At 42.5% G+C, this 27,235-nt stretch overlaps 1 protein-coding gene across 2 annotated transcripts in view; it reads left to right on the top strand.

Annotated features, from left to right (window-relative positions):
* TMEM233 (transmembrane protein 233) overlaps positions 1–9,293 on the top strand; it is a 50,311-nt gene extending 41,018 nt beyond the window's left edge. Inside the window, exon 3 of one of the 2 annotated variants that reach the window (XM_003932196.4) lies at positions 6,888–9,293. In XM_003932196.4, the coding sequence (XP_003932245.1) occupies positions 6,888–6,894 (7 nt within the window). In that variant the 3' untranslated portion in view covers positions 6,895–9,293. The other variant, XM_074402168.1, reaches the window with a different exon arrangement.
* The last annotated feature ends 17,942 nt before the right edge of the window (positions 9,294–27,235 follow it).

Raw genomic sequence — 27,235 nt, 5'->3', positions numbered from 1 at the left:
CTGAGAGGCGGAGGTTGCAGTGAGCCGAGACTGTGCCACTGCACTCCTGCCTGGTGATAGAGCACTCCAGCCTGGTGATAGAGCAAGACTGTCTCAAAAAAAAAAAAAAAAAAAAAAAAAAGTTAGCATCTGAGCCTCACTTCAAAAGATTCCAACGTGCTAAATCAGAAGGGGGATCCAGGAACATCTGCAGTTTTCAGCTGCCCCTACTCCCAACCTGAGGATTCGGGCAGAACAGTCTTTCCTAACTTTGGCAAATATCCTGCCACCAAAGTCCACAAGGAAGAACATGCAAATGGTGGCCATTTGTGGACAGTTTTCATTTATAGCAAACTCGTCATCCTAATCTGCTATGTCTAACCCAACACTAAGGAGGGGAATGAAGAGCCACCTAGCAGGTGTACCCACAGGGAGGCTCTTTAGTAACAATCTACTTTCACAGAGGAGATGGGAAAATCTGACATTAGAGAACTCGAAACCTGAAAATGAGCCAAAAATCCATGAATATGTGAGTTTTCTGAGTTAATTTCATTCCAAAACGCTGTCTGAGGTTGGGTGTGGTGGCTCACACCTGTAATTCAATACGTTGGTCTGAGGTGGGGGGATCTCTTGAGGCCAGGGGTTTGAGACCAACCTGGGCAACATAGCAAGACCCTGTCGCTCCAAAAAGTATTTCTTTTAAATTAGCTGGGTGTGGTGGTACACACCTGCAGTCCTAGCTATTTGGGAGGCTGAGGCAGGAGGATCTTTTTAACCCAGGAGATTGATGCTGCAGTGAGCCATGATCACACCACTGCACTCTAGTCTGAGCAAGAGTGAGACCCTGTCTCAAAAAAAAAAAAAAAAAAAACAACTGTCTGAAGTAAACTCCTGCCTTTTAAAAAATTGTAGATTCCCTGCCTTTAAAAAATCATTCTTTATCCTTATCAATAATGCTGTAACCAATATGTTAAAGAACAGATTGAAAGCTCAAATGGTTGAAATCCCAGGTAGTTTTATTCCTCAGCATAATCTCAGATCATGATAGTCTTTACCCAAATTCATCCTATTTTACAGGATATCTACATAAGCCACATGGTGGCTGGGACAGTGAAACACGGGGTTTCATGACATCAAATTCCTAAGAGCTGGGAAGCATTCAACTGAAATATTAAACTGTTTTGGATAGAATGCTGCATTGACAGCAGGGAATTGTTCTCATCCAAACAGGATCATGAACTTGCAGTCTTTCAAAGTCAGAAAACTCTCCGCCCTCAAGTTGCTAGAGAAAGTGAAGAAATAAATCACACAGGTGAAATGTCTAAAAATAGTAACCGTCCATTTATCAATCCGAGTAATTCAAATCCCTAGTCAAAACCAACATATTTGCAGGCTCTTGCTTCCTGCTGATACCTTGAGGACTCAAGCAAGGTTAGGTTATTCTAGGGATGTTTCTCAATGCACAAACCTCAGAGCCACCTACGACAGATTCATCTGGGATGTTTATAAAAATGCAGGTTCCTGGACCTCATTTCCTGAGTAGCCTAGAAATATCGCAAGCCACCTTCCCCCAAAAGTAATTCTAAATATTCTACTAAAGTTGCAGAACTACGATGCTAGCGGAACATTCTTCCCTGTGTGGACATGCGCCAACAAACAAGACTTTTTTACATCCCTAAGATAAAAGATAAACGGTCTTTCTTCTCTTACACAGTCCACACAACGCGCTGCTGTGGCCAGATGTGTTTTGTTTCCCCCACACGCCAAGCAATTGTCCAGTGACTACCAACCAGGTATCCTATAATTTAGCTCAATTATGACACCATCTACTGGAAGCTAGGGTCAGATCCCACAGGTTAATAATGGTTTGGTCTCCCAAGACTGCCTCCCATTTTAGATGCTAATTGAAAGCCCCAGGTTATGACCTGTGCTTCTGACTGGCTGGCTCTAATTTGGGGGTTTTCACAACTCCCTTCTCAGGTTCTATTAATGTGCTAGAGTGGCTCACAGAACTCAAGGCAACACTTACTTACGTGTATCCATTTATTACTAAGAATATTACAAAGGATATTACCAAGGATACAGATGAACAGTAGGATGGAAGAAATGCTTAGGGCAAGGTATGTAGGAAGGGGCACGGAGTTTCCATGTCCTGTCCACGTGTGCCACCTTCCAAGTACCACCACACATTCAGCAATCCGGAAGCTCTCCCAACCCTGTCCTTTAGGGTTTTGCAAGGGGGCTTCATTACATAGGCATGATCGATTACATCATTGACTATTGGTGATCAACTCAACCTTCAGGGCATTTCTCCTCCCTAGAGTCCAGGGGGTGGGACTGGAAGTTCCAACCTTCTGACCAAATGGTTGGTTCCCCTGGCAATCTACCCTCAACCTGAGGCCATCCAGGAGCCCACCAAGAGTTACCTCATTAGAACAAATATAGTCCTATCACCCAGGAAATTCCAAGGGATTTGAGAGCTCTGTGTCAGAAACTAGAGTCAAAGACAAAACTTCAAAACAAAAGATTATCCTAGCACCCAGTCTACAAGGGTGTCAGGCTCTCTGTCTCAGGAACCAGAGGCAGAGACCAAATATTTATTTCTTATTACATCACAATATTACACCTAAGATATGTGGTAGAAGCTTCAGTTATTGCAGCTTCCCTGGAAAGGTTACACACCTCCCAAATTTGCCCTTCCTCCCTCCCTTTTGGTTTTGGTTTTTGTTTTTGAGATGGGGGTCTTACTATGTTTCCCAGGCTTGTCTTGAACTCCCAGCCTCAAGTGATCCTCTCACCTCAGCTCCCTGAGTTAGCTGGGATTACAGGGTTGAGCTGCCACACCCAACTCTTTTCCTCTCTCCGTGAGATCAGGCTCATGGTCACTTAATCTGACGCTCTGTGGAATTTGGTGGAACATCCTTAGCGGCAAAAACAGTTGACCACGACAAAGTTTGGGTATGAGGCAAATGTCCTGTATGACAAATATGACATTCTCAGATGACCCTGGTAATCCACCGGAGCTTCATGTTACTCAGGGGTGACGTTCTCATGTCAGGGCACAAGGTGAGCTTTGTGTGTAATCAAACTTGATCTTGGGAGTATCCATAGAAGAGCACCCTATTGGAGACTCACACATGGTATCTTGATCAGCCCAGCACAGCCAGTTGAATGTTTCCAGTGTTGGAAGAGGTGACCGTTCCTTGGGCTGAGAGCCAGCTGAAGTATGTAACTGGGTTTAGGATTCATGGCATCTGTTTAAACACTGGAACCACAATCTGGGCTCACATAGGAGGAACAGACGTGATATCCCCATCCATACTCATGAGCATTGAGCCAGAAATGGTAGCCAGAAACTCCAGCTCTATTTAAACAGCTTCTCTTTTTTCTTTTTGAGGAACATAAATAGATGATCTGCCATAAGTTAAATGCACATACAATGCAACTTCCCTGAATGTATACCTCTGAGTGGTCTTGTTGAGGTATAAATATCCAGGTACACAGCTGTGTGTTAAAAATGCTCATTTGCCATTCTTTTGTTTTGTTTTGTTTTGTTTTTAGAGTCAGAGTTTCGCTCTTGTTACCCAGGCTGGAGTGCAATGGCGCGATCTCGGCTCACTGCAACCTCCGCCTCCTGGGTTCAGGCAATTCTCCTGCCTCAGCCTCCCGAGTAGCTGGGATTACAGGCACACGCCACCATGCCCAGCTAATTTTTTGTATTTTTAGTAGAGACGGGGTTTCACCATGTTGAGCAGGATGGTCTCGATCTCTTGACCTCATGATCCACCCGCCTCGGCCTCCCAAAGTGCTGGGATTACAGGCGTGAGCCACCACGCCTGGCTCATTTGCCATTCTTAGCAACAACAGCCTTTGTGCTCCAAGGTTTTCATTAAGGAAAAACTTGACCTTTAAACAGGAGTAAAGGTCCCATGACTGTGTCTTGTTAGCAGGCACAGAGTTAGAAGATACTGACCCATTCTGCACTGGGAAAGCTTCTCTCCCATAAGCAAATTGAAATAAATCCTTTCCTGGCCTCAAAATATTCTTCAATTGCATCAGAATTGGAAGGAGGCATACATATTAAGGTGGACATGAAGCAAGAACTTGACCTGTTTTGCAAAAGTGTAAAAGCAAATCCCTCTTCTTTTCTGCATTGTTGGCTGGGGAAAGCCTTTCCGGGAACTGTTTTGCTCAGAGAATTTTTGTGATTCCATAATGAAAAATGGGAATCATTACCTATTTCCAGAAGCTTAGAAGGGTCTTTCTCTGTTGGTTCAGTTAAGTGGAGATGCAGACAAATCTGATAGGTTGCCAACAACAGTGGAAGGATTTTTGCTTTGAAAAGGATATAAGCTAGCAGCACACTGATGAAGAAATCAGAATGAACATTAAAAAGATGCTCAACCTCATTGGTAATCAAGAAAGCACAAATTAAAGCTGCCAGATTGCAACAATTAAAAAGATGGGTAATATCAAGGTTGACAGGAATGTGAAAAATTGGACACTATACCAGTGGTGAAAGAGAAAATTAGGACAGTCTTTTGGAAAGTCAATCTGGATATATCTAATAAACTAAAATGCTGCGCCCACCAATCCAGCAATTCTACTTCTCAGTATCCGTTTTACAGACAGGTGCACAAAAATGCATGCAACAGAGTAATGCTTCACCCTAGCTACATGTTAGAATCACCTGGGGGGGCTTTAAAAATATGTCAATGCCACTGGGCACTGTGGTTCATGTTTGTAATCCCAGCACTTTGGGAGGCAGAGACCAGATGATCACTAGACCTCAGGAGTTGGAGGTCAGCCTGGGCAACATAACAAGATCTTATCTCTAGTGAAAAAAAAATGTTTAATTATCTGGGCTTGGTGGCACGCACCTGTAGTCCCAGCTACTTGGGAGGCTCAGGTGCGAGGCTGGCTTGAGCCCAAGAGGTCAAGGCTGCAGCCCACTGTACCCGTGCCACTGCACTCCAGCCTGGGTGACCGCGCAAGATTCTGTCTCAAAAAATTAAAATAAAAAAATTTTTAAAGCAATGCCCAGGGCACACCCTAGACCAATTAAATTAGTATCTCCAGTGTTAGGGCCAGGCATTGGTGGATTGTAGGGCTCTCTGGGTAATTCTAATGTGCAGCCAGGGTTGTGAACCACAGATGTGCAATAATGTTCATTGCAGCTTTGTCTGCAATAGGGAAAACCTTGTAACAACCTAAATGTCCATCAATAGGCAGGTTAAATTAGTAGAGATGTATTCATATGATTGTATACCACACTGCAGTTTAAAGATAGAGACAGGGCCAAGTGCCCTGGTTCATGCCTGTAATCCCAGCACTTTGGGAGACCAAGGCAGGAGAATCACTTGAGCCCAGGAGTTCAAGACCAGCCTGGGCTATATAGTGAGAGATCCCATCTCTATTTTTTTTTTAAGTATAAACATGAAGGCATCTTTCTCTTTTTTTGAGATACAGTCTTGCTCTGCTGCCCAGGCTGGAGTGCAGTGGCACGATCTTGGCTCACTGCAACCTCCACCTCCCAGGTTCAAGCAATCCTCCTGCCTCAGTCCCCCTAGTAGCTGGGATTACAGGCAAGTGCCACCATGCCTGGCTTATTTTTATATTTTTAGTAGAGACGGGGTTTTGCCATGTTGGCCAGGCTGTCGCAAACTCCTGACCTCAGGTGATCTGCCCACCTCAACCTCCCAAAATGCTGGGATTACAAGTGTGAGCCACCACACCCGGCCAACATCCTTCTTATTATGACTTTACAAGCCCGGCATAATCTGGCTGCCACCTCCCCATCCTTATCTCCCAGTTCTCACTCCCTCTCTCTCCCTTTTACTCCCTCCACTTCAGCCCTGTCAGAGTCTTCTCTCTGAGCCGCACACACACATTCCCGCCTCAGGGCCTTTGCACTGGCCGTTCCCTCTGCCTGGAACTCTCTTCCTCCTAAAAGCCACTCAGCTGGTTCCCATCTCTCCTTCTGGCACTTGTTCATATGTTACTTTAACAAAGAGGCTCTCCCTCAATTTTGCCTTTCTTCCTTACCACTCCCTGACAGATTATGTATCTATGGTCTGTTTCCCCCTACTGGCATGAGAACTCCAGGAACATTTTCATTTCTATTATTGCCCATAATAACAGAGCATGGCCCTTAAAGTGCCTACTTACAAGCTAGACTGCTGGAGTTTCATTCCAGGTGCTTCCTTTAAGCAGCTGTGTGCCCTGGGGCATATCTTTTAAGCAGTCCGTGCCTCTGTTTCCTCATACATCAAATGGAAATAACAACAGTGCCTACCTCTTAGGGCTGTGAGGGTTAAATTGCACAAAGTACAGTGCCCGGCACTCTCTAGGTAACTGTTGGGTACTGCTACTGTCAACAACATCTAGAGCAGTGCCCGGCATGTAAATATGCACTGAATAAATAAATGAGTAAAACAAAAAAAGAAATTGTAGCATGATCCCATTATGTAAACACAGACACATGATAAGTATATAATTTCTAAATGCTTACTGATCAGTTTCCATGCAGAGAAGAACACCTGGTGAACACACATCAAACTGCTACGAGTTACCACACTAACCCTCAGGGAGGAGAGTGAGGTTCAGATATGCTCAAGAGGCATTTTGCCGTATTCATTTTCTTTGTTTGTTTGTTTTTTGGCATTTATCACATGTAAGATAAAATACATTTTCCAAATAGAATATGTTTTTCAAAAGGAAGCCCTTGCTTAGAGTCAGAGGTGTGCGGGAGGGCTTGTACATTTCAGCATGTGTTTAACCAGAGTAATCGCCATCAAATAAGGAAGCCATCGAGTTGGGAAAGCCGACCAGGGAAGCTCAGCCCATGATCTCTCTCTCTCTCTCTCTCTCTCTCTCTCTCTCTCTCTCTCTCTCTCTCCCCCATACAGTTCCTGAGGAATCAGCAGTTGGTCAGCAGGCTGTGAGCATGGAGGATGCACCTCATCCACACACACCCCAAAGGAGTTTCTGAGGAATGGATCCTTGACTTCAGACTGTGAGATCTTTTCCTCCAGGACTCTCCAGAGGCAGGTCCCTGGCAAATGAACAAGGAAAAAAAAAAAAAGAAGTCCAAATTTTTAGGAAATTCAAGCTGCACAGCCGGATCAGCCAAAGTCATTGATTTGTAAAAATGAAAAGAAAACAGAAAAAAGAAAAATGAAATCTCACTGTCGCAGTTTAGCGAATCCCGTGGTGTCTACTCCTGTCCTCCAGAGGCAAGCCTCAGGAAATCGCATAATTTTTCACTGGGGTGATCCAAGGGTCTCCATATAGGGGGAGAGGGAAGTTTCTAGAAGAGCAGTAAGTGCTAGTTTTTACAATTTCGAGCACAAACATTTGCAGCATGTTTAAAATTGTCTAGTAGAGCTCAAGTTGTGGATTTGCTTTTCCTTTTGTTCTGACATGTTGTAGCCTCACTTCAACTTTCAGCAACTCTTCCTCTGGGAGTCAGCACTCCCATGCCCAGAATTCACCCATCTGGTTACCGAAGACCCAAAGAAGGGGCTTTTCTGGCCTTTTGTCTTGATCTTTAATGTTTTCAAATAGGCCCCCTCTCTTGCTTGCATCCACGTTGGTCGACTTGACCACAACCTCACTCTTCACTCAAACAGACTCTGAGAATGGACTTAGTGGCCAATTCTAGGCACATGAGCACCTTCTTCATCCCAGTGTTGGAAATACACTGGATGTATTTATACAATGTGCTTTTTTTTTTTTTCCAATCTCTCTCTCTCTCCTCTCTTTCTCTAGCAAGTCTCAGGCAAGAGATCTTTCATTTTCCTGGATGCCACTTGGAAATGCCACCCATTGTATTTCTTTTCTGTCAAATGTAAACCCTTTAGATGTGAACGTACTGGTTTAATGATGCCATTATTCTGCCTGCCAGAACACAGTAACCCCATGTCTCACAGAGCATGAGGAGTGTGCCACTGGTGGTACACAAGATCACTTTTCAGTAGTTTCTAGGAACGACTTTAAGTAATACCAAATCCCAAAGAATGTCTCCCCTTTCCTATTCTTTTTTCATCCTGATTACAGCAAGGAGAAAGTCTCTGTTTAGCACTGGCGGGCCCTTAACACCTTGCCCGACACAATGGCTCTTTTCCCTTTTTAACAAAGAAAGAGCAGTCCTCGGGTTTAGAGTCTTCTGTCTAGATAGAATTTAATGCTATTGTCTTGTGTCATGGTATTTATTTTATTTATTACCTTCCATCTACAGCCTCCCACAGTCGGGGATGTGATATATTGTTTCTGTTCAAATAAATTAAGAAAAACAGGGGAACTCAAGAAAATATCAAGTAATTAACACACCAGATAGGTATGTGTGGCAAAAGTCACTTTAAAGGATTAATGTTAGAAACCTGGTGACAATAAAGCAAAAGAAAGACAGATTATTCTGGCCAGGCACGGTCGCTCACGCCTGTAATCCCAGCACTTTGGGAGGCCAAGGTGGGTGGATCACTTGAGGTCAGGAGCTCGAGACCATCCTGGCCAATGTGGCGAAACTCCATCTCAACTAAAAATACAAAAATTAGCCAGGCATGGAGGTACATGCCCGTAATCCCAGCTACTCGGGAGGCTGAGACATGACAATCACTTGAATCTGGAAAGCAGAGGTTGCTGTGAGCCAGGACTGCACTGCTGCACTCCAGCCTCAGTGACAGAGCAAGAAAAAAAGAAAGAAGATTATTTTAATTGAATGAATAAATGAATAAGAGGCTGAGAGTCAAATTACCTGAGTTCCAATGCCCTTTTGCTTTTGCAGGGGTGGTTTTGGCCACTAACTATCTATGCAAGCTGATTTTAGGCAAGTTCCTTAGCCTTTCTATGCCTAAAATTTCTTCACCTGAAAAACGGGGATAAGAATGCCTGCCTACTTACCTCACAGGTTCGTTATGGAAATTAATTGCCACGATAGAGGTGAATAACCCTGGAGGGGTGAGGGATTCTAAGTTCTATGCCAATACAAACCATTGTTCTTGGATAATGGGGAATTTCAGCATTTTTTCATATATAGAACCCTAGCAAAAAATAAAAGCTGATGAACATCAGAGTCTACCGGTCATTTGACCCAGATGTCGTGATGAGCCAGCACTTGTCCCAGGAGGACATTGAATCAGGGACACGAAATCTCAGCACACAGAGATGCTAGCATCATTCCAATAGATTGAATCTTCTGTTTCTGACATCCTGTCTTTTGTTTGTGTGTGTTTGGGCCCCTGGTCTTTTACCCAAATCAAATGAAAAGTGTTGCTGAGAGGCAGAATAAAAATGGTTTTAAGTAAGCCTGTGTACCACAGTGTGTGAATTGTGTTTTCTTGGGGTTCCCCACCTTCCAGAGATTTTCGTAACCAAAATAAGCTCATCTATTCCAGCCTCAGTCCCCAGGGAAGACTCCAGAGAGGCCAGGGGTGGTGCTAGAGAGGCATCACTCACAACTAATTAATGGCCAGAAATGTCCTCTTATGAGGCACTGAAAATGTTGGTCCCATTAAAGTGAAAGTAAGATAAAATAAATCCTGTCATTAAATGAGATCCTTGGGGACAAGAGGGCCTCTGATTTTTGTTGGGCATCTCCTAGGTCCTAAGCTCTAAGGGCAACAAAACAGTCTTTGTTGGGATGATGGGCTTGTCCAGAGCTTCCTCCAAAGCTAAGATTGCCCCTGCCCTACTCGCAAAAGCACAGTATAAAAAGGGATTGGTGTATTGTATCAGCCAAGGGACTTTGATCAGCCAGTTACAAAAACTGGCTCAATAGAGCAAAATGTAGAGTTTACTGCTCATAAAATGGAAAATTCCAGGGATTGCTTCAAGTGCAGGTGGATCCAGGCACACAGGGTTTTTGGAAACATTTACCTTTCCAGGTCTCAGCCCCAACTTGCTGAGTTCATTTCAGTTTAATAGGGGCAAGACGACTGCCAACAGCTTTGGACTTTTTCCTACCTGCTTAGCAATGCCCATGGAAAGTATTTCTTCCCTAATAGCTCCAGGGGGGGGAAATGGTTTGATTCAATATAATGAACAATTGATATAAAACAGAAACCAACCTATCAAAATGGATACCTGTCATTAACAAACAAGTGTAGCCACTGTGCCAACACAAATGGATGCTGTGGCCAAGGGCATGTGGTACCCTCACTGGCCAGGCCTGAAGTCAGAATTCAATCACTGGAACTGAATGTGAGTTCAGCTCCACCCAGATTTTATGGATTGAGGGTGCAGGAAGGGTGGTTCCCCAAAGGAAAACCAAAGTGCTTTTACCAGAAGGAGAGAGAGTTGCTGGGCAAAAAAAAAAAAACCAGTGTCCACATTAAGGATGCCACTTCTTACTACACCTTCCACATGCAAGGCAAAAGTAATCTAATAGCTTTCCAAACAATTTCCCCGTGGGTTTCTCACTCTCATCCATCTCCTCCTTTGACCAATATTTATAGAGCAACTACTCAACCACAGAAATTGGGCTAGGCTTTGGGAATTCCAGCATGTTTAATTGAGATCCCCGAGAAGGTGGCAATAGTCCAGTGAGGGGAACAGACACACACACACACCACACACACACCACACACACACACACACCCTCCCCCTCACACACACACACCACACACACACACCACACACACACACACCCTCCCCCCCCACACACCACACACACACCACACACATACACACACACACCACACACACACACCACACGCACACCACACACACACACCACACACACACACCCCACACACACACACACCACACACACACACCACACACACCACACACACACACCACACACACCACACACACACACCACACACACACACCACACACACACACACCCCACACACACCCCACACACACACACACGAGAAGGAAACATGAGTGTGCCCAGACAGAGGCATGAACAAAGTACTATGGCGTCATTTTATAGCCGAACACACTGGCTATACTCAAGAGAAGGAAGGGTCGGTCCCGGACCCACCATTCTTTGAGTTGCTGAGGCTGATAGGGCCACAGCTCTTGAAGTCGCCCTATCTCTGCCCATAAGTTATGGGCAGAAACAGATGCAGATATAAAATTGCTGGCCTCAGCTCCTGGATCAGCAAATTACCTTTGGCCTGCAGCAGGACAGCTGCATTCAGCAAAACCACACGATGCACGTATCCTGATACGTAACCCTAGATTCAAGCTTCTAAATATAAGAGACTGTTCTGTGCCACCAATTACAAAAAAAAAGAATCTTGTAAGATAGAGTTCATGCTCGTGGGTTACAACGAATTCTTTAAAAAATACTCATGAATGCTGAATATTTAAGCCTGGGGGGTTGCCCTATAAAAATAGGTCCCTGAACCAAGCAAGATACTTTGAATTCTGGTTTGAACAAGCACAAAGAAAGGCAGGCATAAAGAGGATTCAAGCATCACTTATGCTTGCTGAAGAAGCCACAGAAAGAAGGAATTCCCTTTCTAATACATTCACTCATTCATTCATTCATTCCAGTAGAAATCTATTTATCAGGGGTGAGAAGAGGGAATTAGACAGTTGCCTCTGTGTGTTGCCTGAATGAGGCATCTGAGAGTTTCAACTGGAGTACCTGTTTCAAATCTCAGATGAGCACCCAGTCAAATCTGCAATGACCTGGTCATGGCATTCATCTCTCTTCCTGTCACAGTGTAGCCTTTCTTAGTTCACACCCACACACTGGTTCACTGATGCACCCAAGCTGTCTGCTCCTGGCACTGTGACCAAGTGTTCACTCCCCCAGGTGACGTGGAATTCCGTGCATGGGGACTAGTTGTACTTTGGAGTGAAAGCGTTGGGAGGAACTCACAAAAGGCCAAATCTTGCCTGTATAGAAATGACCTGATCACCCCCAAGAAAGAGGACCTAACACACTCCTAGAGGGAAGGTAAATAAGTATTTCTTGAGCCATTACCAAAGCTCATCTAGACAGTTATAGTAGCTTTCTTTTTTTTTTTTTTTTTTTTTCTTTGAGATGGAGTCTTGCTCTGTTGCTCAGGCTGGAGTACAGTGGTACAATCTTGGCTCACTGCAACCTCCGCATCCTGGGTTCAAGCAATTCTTCTGCCTCAACCTCTTGAGTAGATGGGACTACAGGTGTGTGCCACCACACCCAGCTAATTTTTTGTAATTTTGGTAGAGACGGGGTTTCACCATGTTGGCCAGGCTAGTCTCAAACTCCTGGCCTCAAGTGTTCTGCCCACCTCAGCCTCCCAAAGTGCTGGGACTACAGGCATAAGCCACAACACCAGGCCTACAGTAGCTTTCTTATAGGGCTCTCTGGTATAACAAATATTGCAAACTTAATGACTTTAAACAACCCAAATTTATTATATTGCCATTCTGGAGGTCAGAAGTCTAAAATGGGTTTTGCTGGACCAAAATCAAGATGGTGGCAGGGGTGGATTCCTTTCTGGAAGCTTGTAAAGAGAATCCCTTTTCTTCCCTTTTCCACCTTCGAGAAGCTATTCACATTCATTGACTGAGGACACCCTTCCATCTTCAAAGTCAGCAAAGTCGAGTTTACTCACTTATTATCTTCTTTGTATCTAGCTCCTCCCCTTAAGGTGTCTTTTTCATGCTGCATCTCTTTTGCTCTGATTCCTTTTCCTCTCTCTTCCCCGCTTAAGGATCCTTGTCATTACTTTGGTTCCACCTGAATGATCCAGGATAATCTCCTTATTTTAAGGTCAGCTGATTAGTAACCTTAATTCCATCTGCTCCCTTAAGTCCTCTTTGCCATGTAACCCAACGTAGTCACAAGTTCCAGGGATCTGTGTGGGGATATCTTTGGGGGAACATTATTCTGTCTACTACATCCTGCCTGCATAGCACATCCATTCAGTTAAAACACACACACAGCAGCCGGGGTTAGCTCACAACCTAGACTTAATCAAGCCATTCCTCTGCTGAAACCCAACCCACACACCCAGTGACTGCCATGGCATTAAAACTCAAACTTTTTTTTTTTTTTTTTGCTAGAGATGGGAGTCTTGCTATGTGGCCCAGGCTAGTCTCAAACTTCTTGCCTCAAGCAGTCCTCCTGCCTCTGCCTCCCAAAGTGCTGGAATTATAGGTGTAAGCCACCATACCCAGCCTGTAAAATCCAAACTCTTTGTGTGTGTCCTTGAAAAGGTCTTTATTATTAAAAGCTGGAAGGTCGACTGGGTGAGGTGGCTCATGCCATCCTTTGGGAGGCTGAGGCAGGTGGACCATTAGATCAGGAGATCAAGACCATCCTGGCCAACATGGTGAAACCCCAGATCAGGAGATCAAGACCATCCTGGCCAACATGGTGAAACCCCAGATCAGGAGATCAAGACCATCCTGGCCAACATGGTGAAACCCCATCTCTACTAAAAATATAAAAATGAGCTGGGCATGGTGGCATGTGCCTATGATCCCAGCTACTTGGGAGGCTGAGGCAGGAGAATCACTTGAACCTGGGAGGCAGAGGTTGTAGTGAGCTGAGATCCCACCACTGAGATCCCTCCCAGCCCGGCAACAGAGGGAGACTCCATTTCAAAAAAAAAAAAAAAAAAAAAAAAATGCTGGAAAGTCCATCTTTAACTCCAAATCACAAAAGCTACTTTGCCTTGACAAGCAGACTTTGTAGCTGAGTTAGCGTTTCTTTTGTAGTTAAGACCAGCATTTCCCCTTGTTGACCAGTGATCAGGAGACTGTTCTTGTCATTTTGCTCTTTCATCCTTGATAGGTGACATCAGTACAATTTCCACAACTTTCTTTATTCTTCATTTTTTTTTCCCTTCGGAATAAAAGACCATGCCAGGGACACTAACAAGTTGATGGTCCGCTAGATATGGGTTCTAGGGCCAGCGGGTCTGTTCTCTTCCTCAGTGTCAAAAGGACTGTTCATTCTGAAGCATCTACTCTTTTGGACCAAAATCTAAACTTTCTTTTAAGTTCTGGGATACAAGTGCTGAATGTGCAGTTTTGTTACATAGGTATACATGTGCCCTGGTGGTTTACTACACCTATCAACCCAGCATCTAGGTTTAAGCCCCACATGCAATAGGTATTTGTCCTAATACTCTCCCTCCCCTTGCCCCTCACCCCATGAAAGGCACCAGTGTGGGATATTCCCCCCCTTTTGTCCATGCATTCTCTCTGTTCAACTCCCGCTTATGAGTGAGAGCATGTGGTGTTTTAAAATCCAAACTTTTAATGATGGCCCACAAAGCCTCACATGATCAGACCCTTGGCTGCCTCTCTGATCTCACCTTCTACCTCACCCCCACCCCACTCTGCTGCAGCCACACACTGGCCCCAAACATGACAAGATCATTCCAGTCTCAAGGCCTTTGTGTGTGCTGTCTCCTCTGTTCATAACACCATTCTCCAGATTTTCCATAGCTGGTTCTTTCTTCCTCATGCCCTCGGTCTCAGTTTCTCAGAGAGGACCAAACTAACCCCCATCTCTAAGGCAGCCACCCCATCCCTTGCCACTTGCTATCACACCACGCTGTTTAAATTCCTCCATGGGGTTTGCCACCACTAACAATATTTTTGTTTATTTAATCATTTGCTTACTTACTATCCTCTTTATTATCTACCTCCTCCTTCACAAGGATGTTGACCTTGTGAAGGCAGAGACCCTGTTGGTTCTGTTCACTGATGTGTCCCCAGCATCTAGAATAGGGCTTGGCCCATGGCAGATACTCTACAGATATCTGTTGAATGAATGAAAGGTTCTTTTCCCCATGTACCCTTCCCTCTGGCTAATGTCCACTCCTTTGTCTCAGATTAAGGGCCTCTTGTTCAAAGGCTCCTTCTCTAATATGACAACGTTTTAAGAACATGAGGGTCTCCCTTTTACATGTTCACACCACCCCATGGTTTCACTCAAGGTAAGATCACAACGCTAGTTAGATACAGTTTTTACAATTACCATTTAATATCTGTCCCAGCAGATCATGAGCCCCCATGAGTGCAGGGACCACGTTCATCTTGTTCACCTCTGTCTTTCGGGTCCCTAGCTTGGTACCTGCCACATAAGTTTCCAATAGTTATTTGTTGAATTCATGAATAAATGAATGAATGAGGGTGTAAAGGCAGAGAGAAATGGAAGAAGAACACTGAGTCAAAGCTTCCTCCATCATTGTAGCTTTATTTTCACATCGTTATCTGACAAGATTTAAACTTGAATTTTAAAGCAAGATGAAGCTAACCAAGGTATTGGCCGTAAATCCTGTCTCAAAACTTTCTCACATGTTCCTTATTGTGATGGTTTAGAAAAAGGAAGAAATGAAAATCAACTTATACCAAAAAGTCATTTCAAGAAGATAGAGATCCAGCTGGGTCCTGTGGCTCATAGCTTTAATCCCAGCATTTTGGAAGGCCAAGGCAGGAGGATCACCTGAGGTCAGGACTTTGAGATCAGCCCGACCAACATGGTGAAACCCATCTCTACCAGAAATACAAAAATTAGCCAGGTGGTACATGCCTGTAATCCCAGCTACTCCAGAGTCTGAAGCAGGAGAATCCCTTGAATCAGGGAGGTGGAAGTTGCAGTGAGCTGAGATTGCACCACTGCACTCCAGCCTGGGCAACAAGAGCAAAACTCCGTCTCAACAAAAAAGAAAAGAAAAAAAGAAAGAAAAGAAAAGAGAAAAAGAAAAAGAAAAATACAGACCCAAAGGAACCTCAGCCTCCTTGGGGATGGGATACCCCCTAGTGGGATAAATAGAGAAAGACACTTTGGAGTATTCAAGAATGTCACATTTCTTTGCCTTATTGAGTAAGTGTCGGATCCAGAAACAAACTGGAAGAAAATCGCACAACTTCAATGAAGAAAAGAAGCAAGACATTCTAGAGTAATAAACTTTTAGTAAAACAGAAACTGAGTTTTTTGGCTTATCTCTGGTGGTAATTTTCAGGCTCACACTAAGACTTATTTCTGATCTGAAACTTTTAAAAAATGACGTAGATACAATTACACCTCTATTCCTTAGAAATTCAACATGAGTCACATCATCAAATGCCCAGTGAATGTGGAAGACAAACAGTGGCTCAGTGAGGCTTGTTCTTCGGTCTCTATATTCTACAATTCTAAACTTAGCTCTTCTGCCCCCAAAGTAGTTGTTTAAACATTTTTTTTAAAATAGTGGGTAACTATAATAACAAACATTATGGCTTGCTATTTGCCAGGCATTCTGCTAAACCTTTGCATGTTCTCTCATTTGATCATCATTAACAACCCTAGCTATAAATACCATTAACTTCTCTTTGCATCTGAGGAAACTGATCATGGAATAGTTAAACAATTTGTCCGAGGTCACACACCTGCTGAGTGTTGGGCCATTTGATTCTAAAATTCTTGATCTTCATCATTATACTCAATTAACTCCCATAAATCATAAACTAACTCAGAGTTTAGTTCATAACTAAGCACAAAAATAACAAAACTACTTTTTATGCATAATAATATGTAATGACCTAATAGCCTGTTACCCATTGTCCCTAATTAGTTGCAAGCTTGACGGAAATTTGTCTGAGATGAACTTTTGGGGTAGATTTGCATTAATTATAACACATTTCCTTTTGGGATCGCTTATTCAATTTGTTGTTGTTGCTGTTGTTGTTGTTGTTGTTGTTGTTGTTGTTGAGATGGAGTCTTGCTCTGTCACCCAGGCTGGAGTGCAGTGGCATGATCTCAGCTCTCTGCAGCCTTCACCCCCCAGGTTCAAGTGATTCTCCTGTCTCAGCCTCCCCAGTAGCTGGGATTACAGGCATGAGCCACCATGCCCAGCTAATTTTTGTATTTTCAGAAGAGACAGGGTTTCATCATGTTGGCCAGGCTGGTCTTGAACTCCTGACCTCAAGTGATCTGCTCACTTCGGTCTCCTAAACTGCTGGGATTACAGGTATGAGCCACTGTTCCATGACTGCTCATTCCATATTTAAGAAACTGTGAGGTCTCACTTCAATGTCTAAGATACATTTTTTATGCACAATAATATATACAGGAAAGAAAAAAGAGCTACATTCCTATTGCTGAAGAATATGAGTCCATCCAAGTATATGATTTAGGATGCTTTGGGCTGTAAGCAGCGGAAAATTCAACTGGCTTTAACGATAAGGACTATTACAAGTTGTCATAATGTAAAATTTCAGATAGAAGACAACCTCAAGGTTGGTTGGATTCAGCACATCACAAACTCATAGGCTATGGCTCGGTTTCCCTTTGATCTTCTCAGCTTTGTCCCCCTTCGCGTATTCTTTGACCTCAAACTGGCTTCTCTCATGGGAGTAGCTCTTCAGTCTCCAAATTCCTCATCAATGTCTTGAGAGAAGGAAGGTCTCTCTACCCTAAACCTTCAGACAAAACCCCCATTGCATTCTCACTATAACAGTTAGGTCATACAACCATTCCTCAACCCAGTGCTCAGGCCTGGGTTACATGCCCATTCCAAAAAAAAACTGTAGCAACAGGGGTAGGATTGTCCAGTCGAGATCTGCCTTAAGAATTGCTCAGTAAACAGTAGCTCTTAGAAATTTTTATTCTAATAAATGAACATTTCTATACCCAAGTAAAGTTTAAGTAGAAGGACTAATAATAAAAAAGTTAGCCCACCTCACTCATAAACTAATGAAAGCCTAGGGAACTGATGGCATACAATTTTACTAGTTAGATTACCAAAAATTTTTAAAAATTAATAATGCTTAGTGTTGAGGGGGATGTACAAAACGGATATCACAAACATTGTTGCTGTAACACTTTTGGGGTGAAATTTGACAATTTCTAGCAAAAATTTAAAGGTATGTACCCTTGGACCTAGTGATTCCTTGCTTAGAAATCATTCCCACTATTTTACTCAGAAAACAATCAGGATAGGCAAGCTAGGATATGTGAATCAGTCACATTGTATAGATATACCAAGGCAGTGTTATTTATGAAAGTTCAAAATGAGAAACAAAAATGTCCATCAGGCTGGGAGTGGTGGCTCATGCCTGTAATCCCAGCACTTTGGGAAGCTGAGGCAGGTGGATCGCCTGAGGCTGGAAGTTCAAGACCAGCCTGGCCAGCATGGCGAAACCCCATCTCTACTTGAAAAAAAAAAATGCAAAAATTAGCCAGGCATTGTGGCAGGCACCTATAATCCCAGCTACTCGGGAGGCTGAGGCAGGAGAATGGCTTGAATCTGGGAGGTGGAGGTTGCAGTGAGCCAAGATCACGCCACTGCACTCCAGCCTGGGTGACAGAGCCAGACTCCATCTAAAAAAAAAAAAAATGTCCATCAATAGAGACTAATTCAATTTCTGGCTTTTAGTAGTAGAGGAGTAAATTACATTGGGCTAATTCCACTGCCTAGTACAGCTACAAACTCTAAGCAAAACATTTTTACAAATTGAAGACACTTGAGAACAACTAATAGCAGGCCAAAACGGGAGGGGGAGCAAGAATCCTCATGAAATGGGAATCATCCATATTTACCTGGCTTTTCCTATGAAGGGTCACCCAGTCTGCATAGCACACAGAGACCAGAGCTCAAGCCAAAAGCAATAGTCTTATCGGGCTACAGAATCACAGGTTAGAGTTTGAGGCCCCCATGGTGACTGGAATTTCATGAGAGAAATCCCAGAAATGATAGAGCCGCAGAAAAGGAACCTAAAAATCTGAATATAAACTCCTCTCAAATCCTCGGCTGACTCTTAAACTGTATATGTGGAACCCAGCAGAAAACAAAACACAACAAGAAGCTGGAGGAAAGTGAGAACTACTGCATTGATCAGTGCTGGGGAAACAGAGTTTGCTGCTCAAGTTCCACCAAATTAGAGGAGCTTAAATTCCTCAGACTTTCTGTAGAAACCCAGATAAGTCACAAATTAGTCAGAAAGACCACATCCAAGAACTAGTATGTAGAAGGCACAAAACCAAAATAGACCCACCCAAAAGAAGCCCCAAACCATGCCTTCATAACATAGGAATCAGTCACTTGTAATTTAACTGCCAGGTAAAACAAACCTCAACACTTTACTGAGAAAGATTATAGAATCCAGAGCCACTGCTATGTTATCCACAATGTCTAGTATAAAATTTTAAAATCACTAAACATGTAAAGAAGCAGGAAACTATGATAGTCAAGAGAAAACATAGTTAATAGAAACAGACCCAAAGACAATGCAGATGTCAAAATAAGTAGGCAAATATTTTACAATAACTCCAGTACATATGTTAAATAATCTAGAATAGATTTATTTATTTTTATTTTTTATTTTTTAAAGACTGGGTTTCACCATGTTGGTCAGGCTGGTCTTGAACTCCCAACCTCAGGTGATCCACCCGCGTTGGCCTCCAAAGTGCTTGGATTACAGGCATGAGCCACCACGCCCAGCCTAGAGGAATAGATTAATAAGTAAAGAGGTAGAGAGTTTCATGAAGCTATAGAAAGTAAAAACAAAACAGAAAACAAACAAAAATAACCCTGGAAATCCTAGAACTAAAAAAAAAATTCTGAAATAAATTATTTGTGTGGGATTAAACATGCAGAAGAAATGAACAATGATCTTGAAGGCAGATAAATAAAAATTATCCAAATTGAAGCAGCAGCAAAAAAAAAGATTTAAAGAAAAAAAACAGAACTTCAGTGATCTGCAGAAAAGTATCAAGCCTTCTATCATATATGTAATTAGACTCTAAAAAGTAAAAGGAGAGAAAGAATGGAGCATTTTAAAGGTTTAAGAAAATTGATATAAATTTTTCTAAATTTTATTAAAAATATCAACCTACATACCCAAGAAGGGAAAAAAAAAAAAAAACCACCAATCAGGATAAATGCAAAGGAAAATACACCTAGGCAAACTGCTGGATAAAGAAAAAATCTAAAAGGCAGCCAGAGGGAAAAATGACATGTTACATACATGGAAACAAAGGTAAAAATTATAATTGACTTTTTTTTCAAGTCTGGGAATTGAGATAATTGACTTCTCATCAGAAACAATGAAATACATAATAAAGTGGAATGACAACTTTAAAATGCTGAAAGAAAAAAAGGTGTCAAGCTCTAGTGAAAATATTCCTCAACAATGAAAGCAAAGGGAAGATATTTTTAGTTAAAAACTAAGAGACTTTGTTGCCAGCAGGTCTGCATTACAAGAAAGCCTAAAAGAAGTTCTTTGGCCTAAAGGGAAATGAAAGTAGATGGAAATTAGTATTTAAAGAAAAAAAAGTACTAGGAATATTAAATTTGTGAATAAATATTAAAGACCATAATTCTCAGGTCTAATCAAAATCTCAGCAGGACTTCTTGTAGACATTGACAACTGGAGTCTAAAAATTTATATAGAAAGGCAAAAGAACTGGAATTGCTGAAATAATATTGGCAAAGAAAAGCAAAGTTGGAGAAGTCACACTGCCTGATTTCAAGACTTACCATAAAATGACCGTAATCAAGATAGTGTGAGGTTGGGCACAGTGGTTCAGACATGTAAGTTTTGGGAGGCTGAGATGGGAGGATCACATGAGGCCAGGAGTTAAAGACCAGCCTGGGCAGCATAGCAAGACTCCATCTCTACAATTTTCTTTAATTAGCCAGACATAGTGGTACAAGAATATGGTCTTAGCCACTTAGGAGGCTTGAGCCCAGGAGTTCAAAGTTACAGTGAACTATGATCATGCACTGCACTCTAGCATGGGTGACAGAGCAAGACCCGGTCTCCTAAATAAAAAACAAAAAAATAAAGACAGTGTGGTATTGATTACAAGACAGACACATAGATCAATGGAACAAAATACAGAGTTCACAAATAGACTTACACATATATGGTCAATTTTTTTTTTTTTTTTTTTTTTTTTTTGAGATAGAGTCTCCCTATGTTGCCCAGGCTGGTCTGAAACTCCTGGCCTCAAGCGATCTTCCCACCTCAGCCTCCCAAGTAGCTGGGACAAGTATGAGCCACCACTGGACTAAGTCAATTGATTTTTTTTTTGTTTTCTGAGACAGGATGTCTCTCTGTCTCCCAGGCTGGAGTGCAGTGTGATCATGGCTCACTGAAACCTCAACCACCTGGGATCACATGATCCTCCTGTCTCAGCCCCCCAAGTAGCTGGGACCACAGGTGCATGCCACCATGCCCAGATAAATTTTTTACTTTTTGTAGAGATGGGATCCCACTATGCTCCTCAGGGCTGGTTTCAAACTCCTAGGCTCAAGCAATCCTTCCACCTCGGCCTTCCAAAGTGCTGGGATTATGGGCATGAGCCACAGCACCTGGCTGTAAATTGAATTTTGGCAAAGGTGCAAAGGTCATTCAATGGAGAAAGAATAGTGTTTTCAACAAATGATGCTGGAACAATTGGATATCCATATGCCCAAAGATGAACTTCAACCCATAACTCATACCATACATAAAAATTGATTCAAAATGGATCATAGAGCTAAATGTAAAAACCTAAAAATGATAAAATGTCTGAAGAAAATATAGGAAGATGTGGAGAAACTGGAACTCTTATATACTGTTAGGAAATGGTACGGTGGCTATGAAAAACAGTATGGCAATTCCCCAAAAATTCAAAATAGAATTACTATAGGATCTGGCAATTCCACTTCTGTATACCCAAAAGAACTCAAAGGTACATGAAGACGGTGGCTCACGCCTGTAATCCCAGCACTTTGGGAGGCCGAGGCAGGTGGATCACCAGGTCAAGAGATCAAGACCATCCTGGTCAACATGGTGAAACTCCGTCTCTACTAAAAATACAAAAAAATTAGCTGGGCATGGTGGCGCATGCCTGTAATCCCAGCTACTCAGGAGGCTGAGGCAGGAGAATTGCCTGAAACCAGGAGGCAGAGGTTGTGGTGAGCCAAGATCACGCCATTGCACTCCAGCCTGGGTAACAAGAGCGAAACTCCACCTCAAAAAAAAGGGGGGGGGGAACATGAAGAAATATTTGCACACCTGTTTTCATAGAAGCATTATTCACAACAGCCAAAAGGTAGATGCAACTGAAGGGTCCATCAACAGATGAATGGATAAACAGGCTGTGGTGTATGCATGCAATAAAATATGATTCAGCCTTAAAAAGGAAGGAAATTGGCTGAACACAGTGGCTCACGCCTGTAACCCCAGCACTTTGGGATGCCAAGGTGGGCAGATCACAAGGTCAGGAGTTCAAGACCAGCTTAGCCAATATGGTGAAACCTCATCTCTACTAAAAATAGAAAAATTAGCTGGGCGTGGTGGCAGGTGCCTGTAGTCCCAGCTGCTTGGGAGGCTGAGGCAGGAGAATCGCTTGAACCTGGGAGGTGGAGGTTGTAGTGAGCTGAGATCACGCCACTGTCCCTGGGCAATAGAGCAAGACTTTGTTGCAAAAAAAAAAAAGGAAAGAAATTCTGATACATGCTACAACATAGATGAAACTCAAAGACATTATGCTAAGTGAAATAGGCCAGTTACAGAAGGACAAATACTGTTTGATTCCATGCATCTGAGATACAATGAGGAGTTGTTGTTTAGAGGGCATAAAGTATCAGTTTTGCAAGATGAAAAAACTTTTATGGATAGATGGTGATGATGGCTGCAAAATAACGTAAAATGTGTTTAGTGTCACTGAACTGTGCACTTTAAAACTGATAAGACAATAAATTTTATGCTATGTATATGTATTAATCACATTTTTCACTTCTATCTTTTATGAGGCTTGACATCTTGGGACTCACCAACCTGGAAGAGACTGTTTGTCCCAGGGTTAGCTCATTCTGACACATAGCAGATGACTTTCCTCCGATATGCATTCCAACCAATTCAGAGCCCATACTCTGAACCGCCTCCTCTCTCCAGCTTTTCTACTCTTGAGAGGCAAGTTTCCTCTGCCCTAATCATCCCAGGGTTGAGTATCAGACTACTAGGGATGACCTCTATCGCCCACAGCTGGCCTGAATTATTCAAGCTATCCAATCCTAAGCTTGCCTCAGCTGCTTACCTTGCCTCGCCCATTCCTCCTGGAACACAACACAATAAAGGCTTTTTCCTAGGCTTTCCTCTCATCCTCTGTGCCTGTGACCAACCTCAAAGTTCTCTCCTGTGGTTCTGCATGCATGGCGTGCTCCTGCCCCTGGGGAACTGTGTTAGACTGTTCTCACGCTGCTATGAAGAAATACCTGAGACTGGGTAATTTATAAAGAAAAGAGTATTAATAGACTCACAGTTCCATATGTCTGGGAAGGTCCCAGGAAACACAATCATGGCAGAAGGGGAAGCAAACACGTCCTTCTTCACAAGGCGGCAGGAGAGAGAAGTGCCGAGCAAAGGGGGAAAAGCCCCTTATAAAACCATCAGATCAAGTCAGAACACTATCACCTGATAGTGAGATAGTAAGCACTCACTCACTGTCAGGTGAACAGCATAGAGGTAATCACCCCCATGGTTCAATTACCCCCCACCAGATCCCTCCCACAACACATGGGAATTGTGGGAACTATAGTTCAAGGTGAGAGTTGGGTGGGTACACCATATCAGGAACTATGCGTAATAAAACTATATTTTTAATGGCAATAGTCTTCTGATCCATTGGCCTTACCACATATGAATAAACCCAAAGTCCCAGGTACATTCTAGAACAGTATATCTTACCACATTTTTTATAAATACATTTTTTAAAAATATTAAGGAAATGATAGATTCAGTACATTAAGGCAGTGGTCCCCAACGCCTGGGCCACAGACGAGTACCATGGCCCGTTAGGCACCAGGCCACACAGCAGGAGGTGAGCAAGTGCAGCTTCTTCTGTATTTACAGCTGCTCCCCATCACTCACATTACTGCCTGAGCTCTGCCTTCTGTCAGATCAGTGGCAGCCTTAGACTCCCATAGGAGCTCAAACCATGTTGTGAACTGCACATGTGAGGGATCGAGGTTGTGCGCTCCTTATGAGAATATAATGTCTGATGATCCGTCACTGTCTCCTATCACCCCTAGATGGAACCGTCTAGTTGCAGGAAAACAAGCTCGGGGATCCAATTGATTCTACGTTACGGTGAGCTGTATAATTATTTCATTACATATTACAATGCAATAATAATAGAAATAAGGTATGCAATAAATGTAATGTGCTTGAACCATCCCAAAACCATCCCTCCTATTCTGGTCCATGGAAAAATTGCCTCTCATGAAACCCGTCGCTGGTGCCAAAACCAATGAAGCCTGCTGCAATATAGCGCATCTATGCAGCAATAGTTTTGCATGGTGGATGAGAGCATAGACTCAAGAGTTAAATTTCCTATATCTAAATCCTGGCTTCATCACTTACTAGCTTCGTGCTATTGGACAAGTTACTTCTCCATTGTGTCTTGTTTTTTTCTTATGTAAAGTGGGGTTAATAACAAAATGCATCTCTTAAATCTTTATAAGAATTAAATGCTTCAAGCGAGGAAAGTGCTTAGGGCAGTGCCAGCTATACAATAAGCACTCTATAAATATAACTCCTCTTGTTATGAAATCTGCAGCCATTACAAAAGTGAGGTGGCAGGACATGTGGCACACACCTGTAGTCCCAGCTACTCAGGAGGCTGAGGCAGGAGGATCACTTGAGCCCAGGACTTTGAGGCTGCAGTGAGCCATTGATGGTGCCTGTGAGTAGCCACTGCACTCCAGTCTTGGCAACATAGCAAGATCCTGTCTCTTTTAAGAAATTTTTTTTTAACTTAAAAAAAATTTTTAATTAAAATTTTTAAATGAGGTAGTTCTATATGTTCTGATATGGAAAGATATGATAAGGAAAAAAGTACTAATTGTTTCCATTTTTAAAGAAGAGAGATGTAAGTACTTTTTCTATAGTTGCAATTGTTAAAAAATTATAATAATTATAACAAAATATACCTCCAAGAAGTACACAAGAAACTCTCGACAGGTTATTTGAGGGGAAAAGAACTAATGATGTAGGAGAAGGTGTGCTTTTGTTTTTGGTTCTATACCCCCTCCCATAGTGCTTGAAGTTTTTAACCACGTTCATTCATACTTTAAAACACATACATTTAATTTTTTGAAAGGCCGTCGGAATCGTCTTTGTTGCTCTTTATTGCCACCTAGGGGATGCTAGGAGCATTGCCTGCCATGATCACGGTCATTGCTATTAACCCTATTGACTATTTAATAACTGATTCCACCTTCTTGATTAGTATGTTACACCGAGCACGTCATGGCTTCCAACTTTCAGATCGTTATTGAGTTTTGTAACAATAAGAAACATGATTAAGAAACTGATGCTCTTCTGAAAAAAAAAAAAAAAGAAAAACCAAAAACCATGGATTCGTAGTTAGAACATTTTTTTTTATTTTTATTTTTTTGTTGTTGTTTGTTTTGTTTTTGTTTTTTTGGGTTTTTTTTGTTTGTTTGTTTGTTTGTTTTGAGACGGAGTTTCGCTCTTATTACCCAGGCTGGAGTGCAATGGCGCGATCTCGGCTCACCGCAACCTCCGCCTCCTGGGTTCAGGCAATTCTCCTGCCTCAGCCTCCTGAGTAGCTGGGATTACAGACACGCGCCACCATGCCCAGCTAATTTTTTGTATTTTTAGTAGAGACGGGGTTTCACCATGTTGACCAGGATGGTCTCGATCTCTCGACCTCGTGATCCGCCCGCCTTGGCCTCCCAAAGTGCTGGGATAACAGGCTTGAGCCACTGCGCCCGGCCTCATTTTTATTTTTTAAAACAAAATAAAGATAGGGTCTCTCCATGTTGCTCAGGCTGGTCTCAAACTCCTGGACTGAAGCGATCCTCTCATCTCAGCCTCCAAAGGTCCTGGGAGTCACTGCATCCAGCCTAGAAAATTCGATAGATGTAAAAATAATTGAGCACCTAGTTCAATCTCCCTCTCTGCATGACCATTCCAATTTTATACTTATAATCTAGATCAGCCTCATCCATTGGCTGGCCCAAAATTATTTCATCCCTCACTCAATGATCTATCGATGGTGCCTAAAATTTTGACATCTGTCTGCTTGCCTGCGTCTGAATGCTGGTTTCGTGGCTTTCTAGTTGTGTGACCTTGAGCAAGTCCCTTAATCTCTCTGAGCCTCATTTGTTTCTGTAAAATGCAAATGATAATAATAGTAGATCCCTCAAAGGACTGTTGGTGGCATTCATGAGTTCATACATCAAACACAATGCCAGGCACATAATAAGGGCTTGATAAACAACGTTTACTTTAACACCTACAATTTTCAAATCTCAACTTGACTGTCACTTCCTTCGGCAAGCCTCCTCTGACCTCAGGACTTGGTCACATCCTTCTCTCTAAGTCATGCTCCTCCTTCTTAGCATTTATCACAGATGACTGTTGGGTGATTGTTCATTTAATGTCTGTCGTTTCTACTAGATTGTAAGCACTCAGGACAGAGCCTGGTTTGATTTTGTCCACAATTCTCGCCACAGCATCTACCACAGTGCCCGGCAGATAAAAGTTTTTGCCATAAAAAATTGAGAAAGAAATGAATTAAAATGCAGTTAGAAAACTGAAGACCTCTGAAAAAACAAATGTTAGCTAGAACAAGTGTCATGAACTAGTTAGGCTCTGATGGACTAGATGACATGAGTCATGGGACACAAAGAAGGACAGGTGGGCAGAAGTTCATCTTGTAAGACAGCTGGAGAAAACAAATTGGAAAAAAGATGAACTGTACACCTCTACCTTTTGTTCAGGAACCAACCCTATTTTCTTTAATTGAGGCAAAATTCATAGAACATAAATGTTCATTTTAAAGTAGACATTTTAAAGTGAACAATTCAGTGGCACTTAGTCCATTCACAGTGTCATCCAACCACCATCTATGCCAAGTTTTAAAACATTTTCATCATCCCAAAAGAAAGTCCTCATTCCCTCTTCCCCAAGCCCATGGTCACCACCAATCTGCTTTCTATTCACATGGATTTAGCTATTCTATATATTTCATATAAATGGAATTATACAATATATGACCTTTTGTGTCTGGCTTATGTTACTTAGCAGAACGTTAATATTTTTGAGGTCATCTACATTGTAACAGGTATCAGTACTTTATTCCTTATGACAGAATAATATTCCACTGTATGAACATACCACAATTTGCTTATACATTCATCTTTTCTTTTCTTTTGTCGTTGTTGTGGTTGTTGAGACAGAGTCTTGCTCTGTCACTCAGGTTGGAGTGCAGTGGCACAATCTCAACTCACTATAACCTTCACCTCCCAGGCTCAAGCAAATCTCATGCCTCAGCCTCCCAATAAGCTGTGAT

The sequence above is a fragment of the Saimiri boliviensis genome, chromosome 7 (assembly GCF_048565385.1).
Source record: "Saimiri boliviensis isolate mSaiBol1 chromosome 7, mSaiBol1.pri, whole genome shotgun sequence".
NCBI lineage: Eukaryota > Metazoa > Chordata > Mammalia > Primates > Cebidae > Saimiri > Saimiri boliviensis.
Note: the sequence above shows the minus strand (reverse complement) of the source record. Positions and strands in the feature narration are given on the sequence as shown.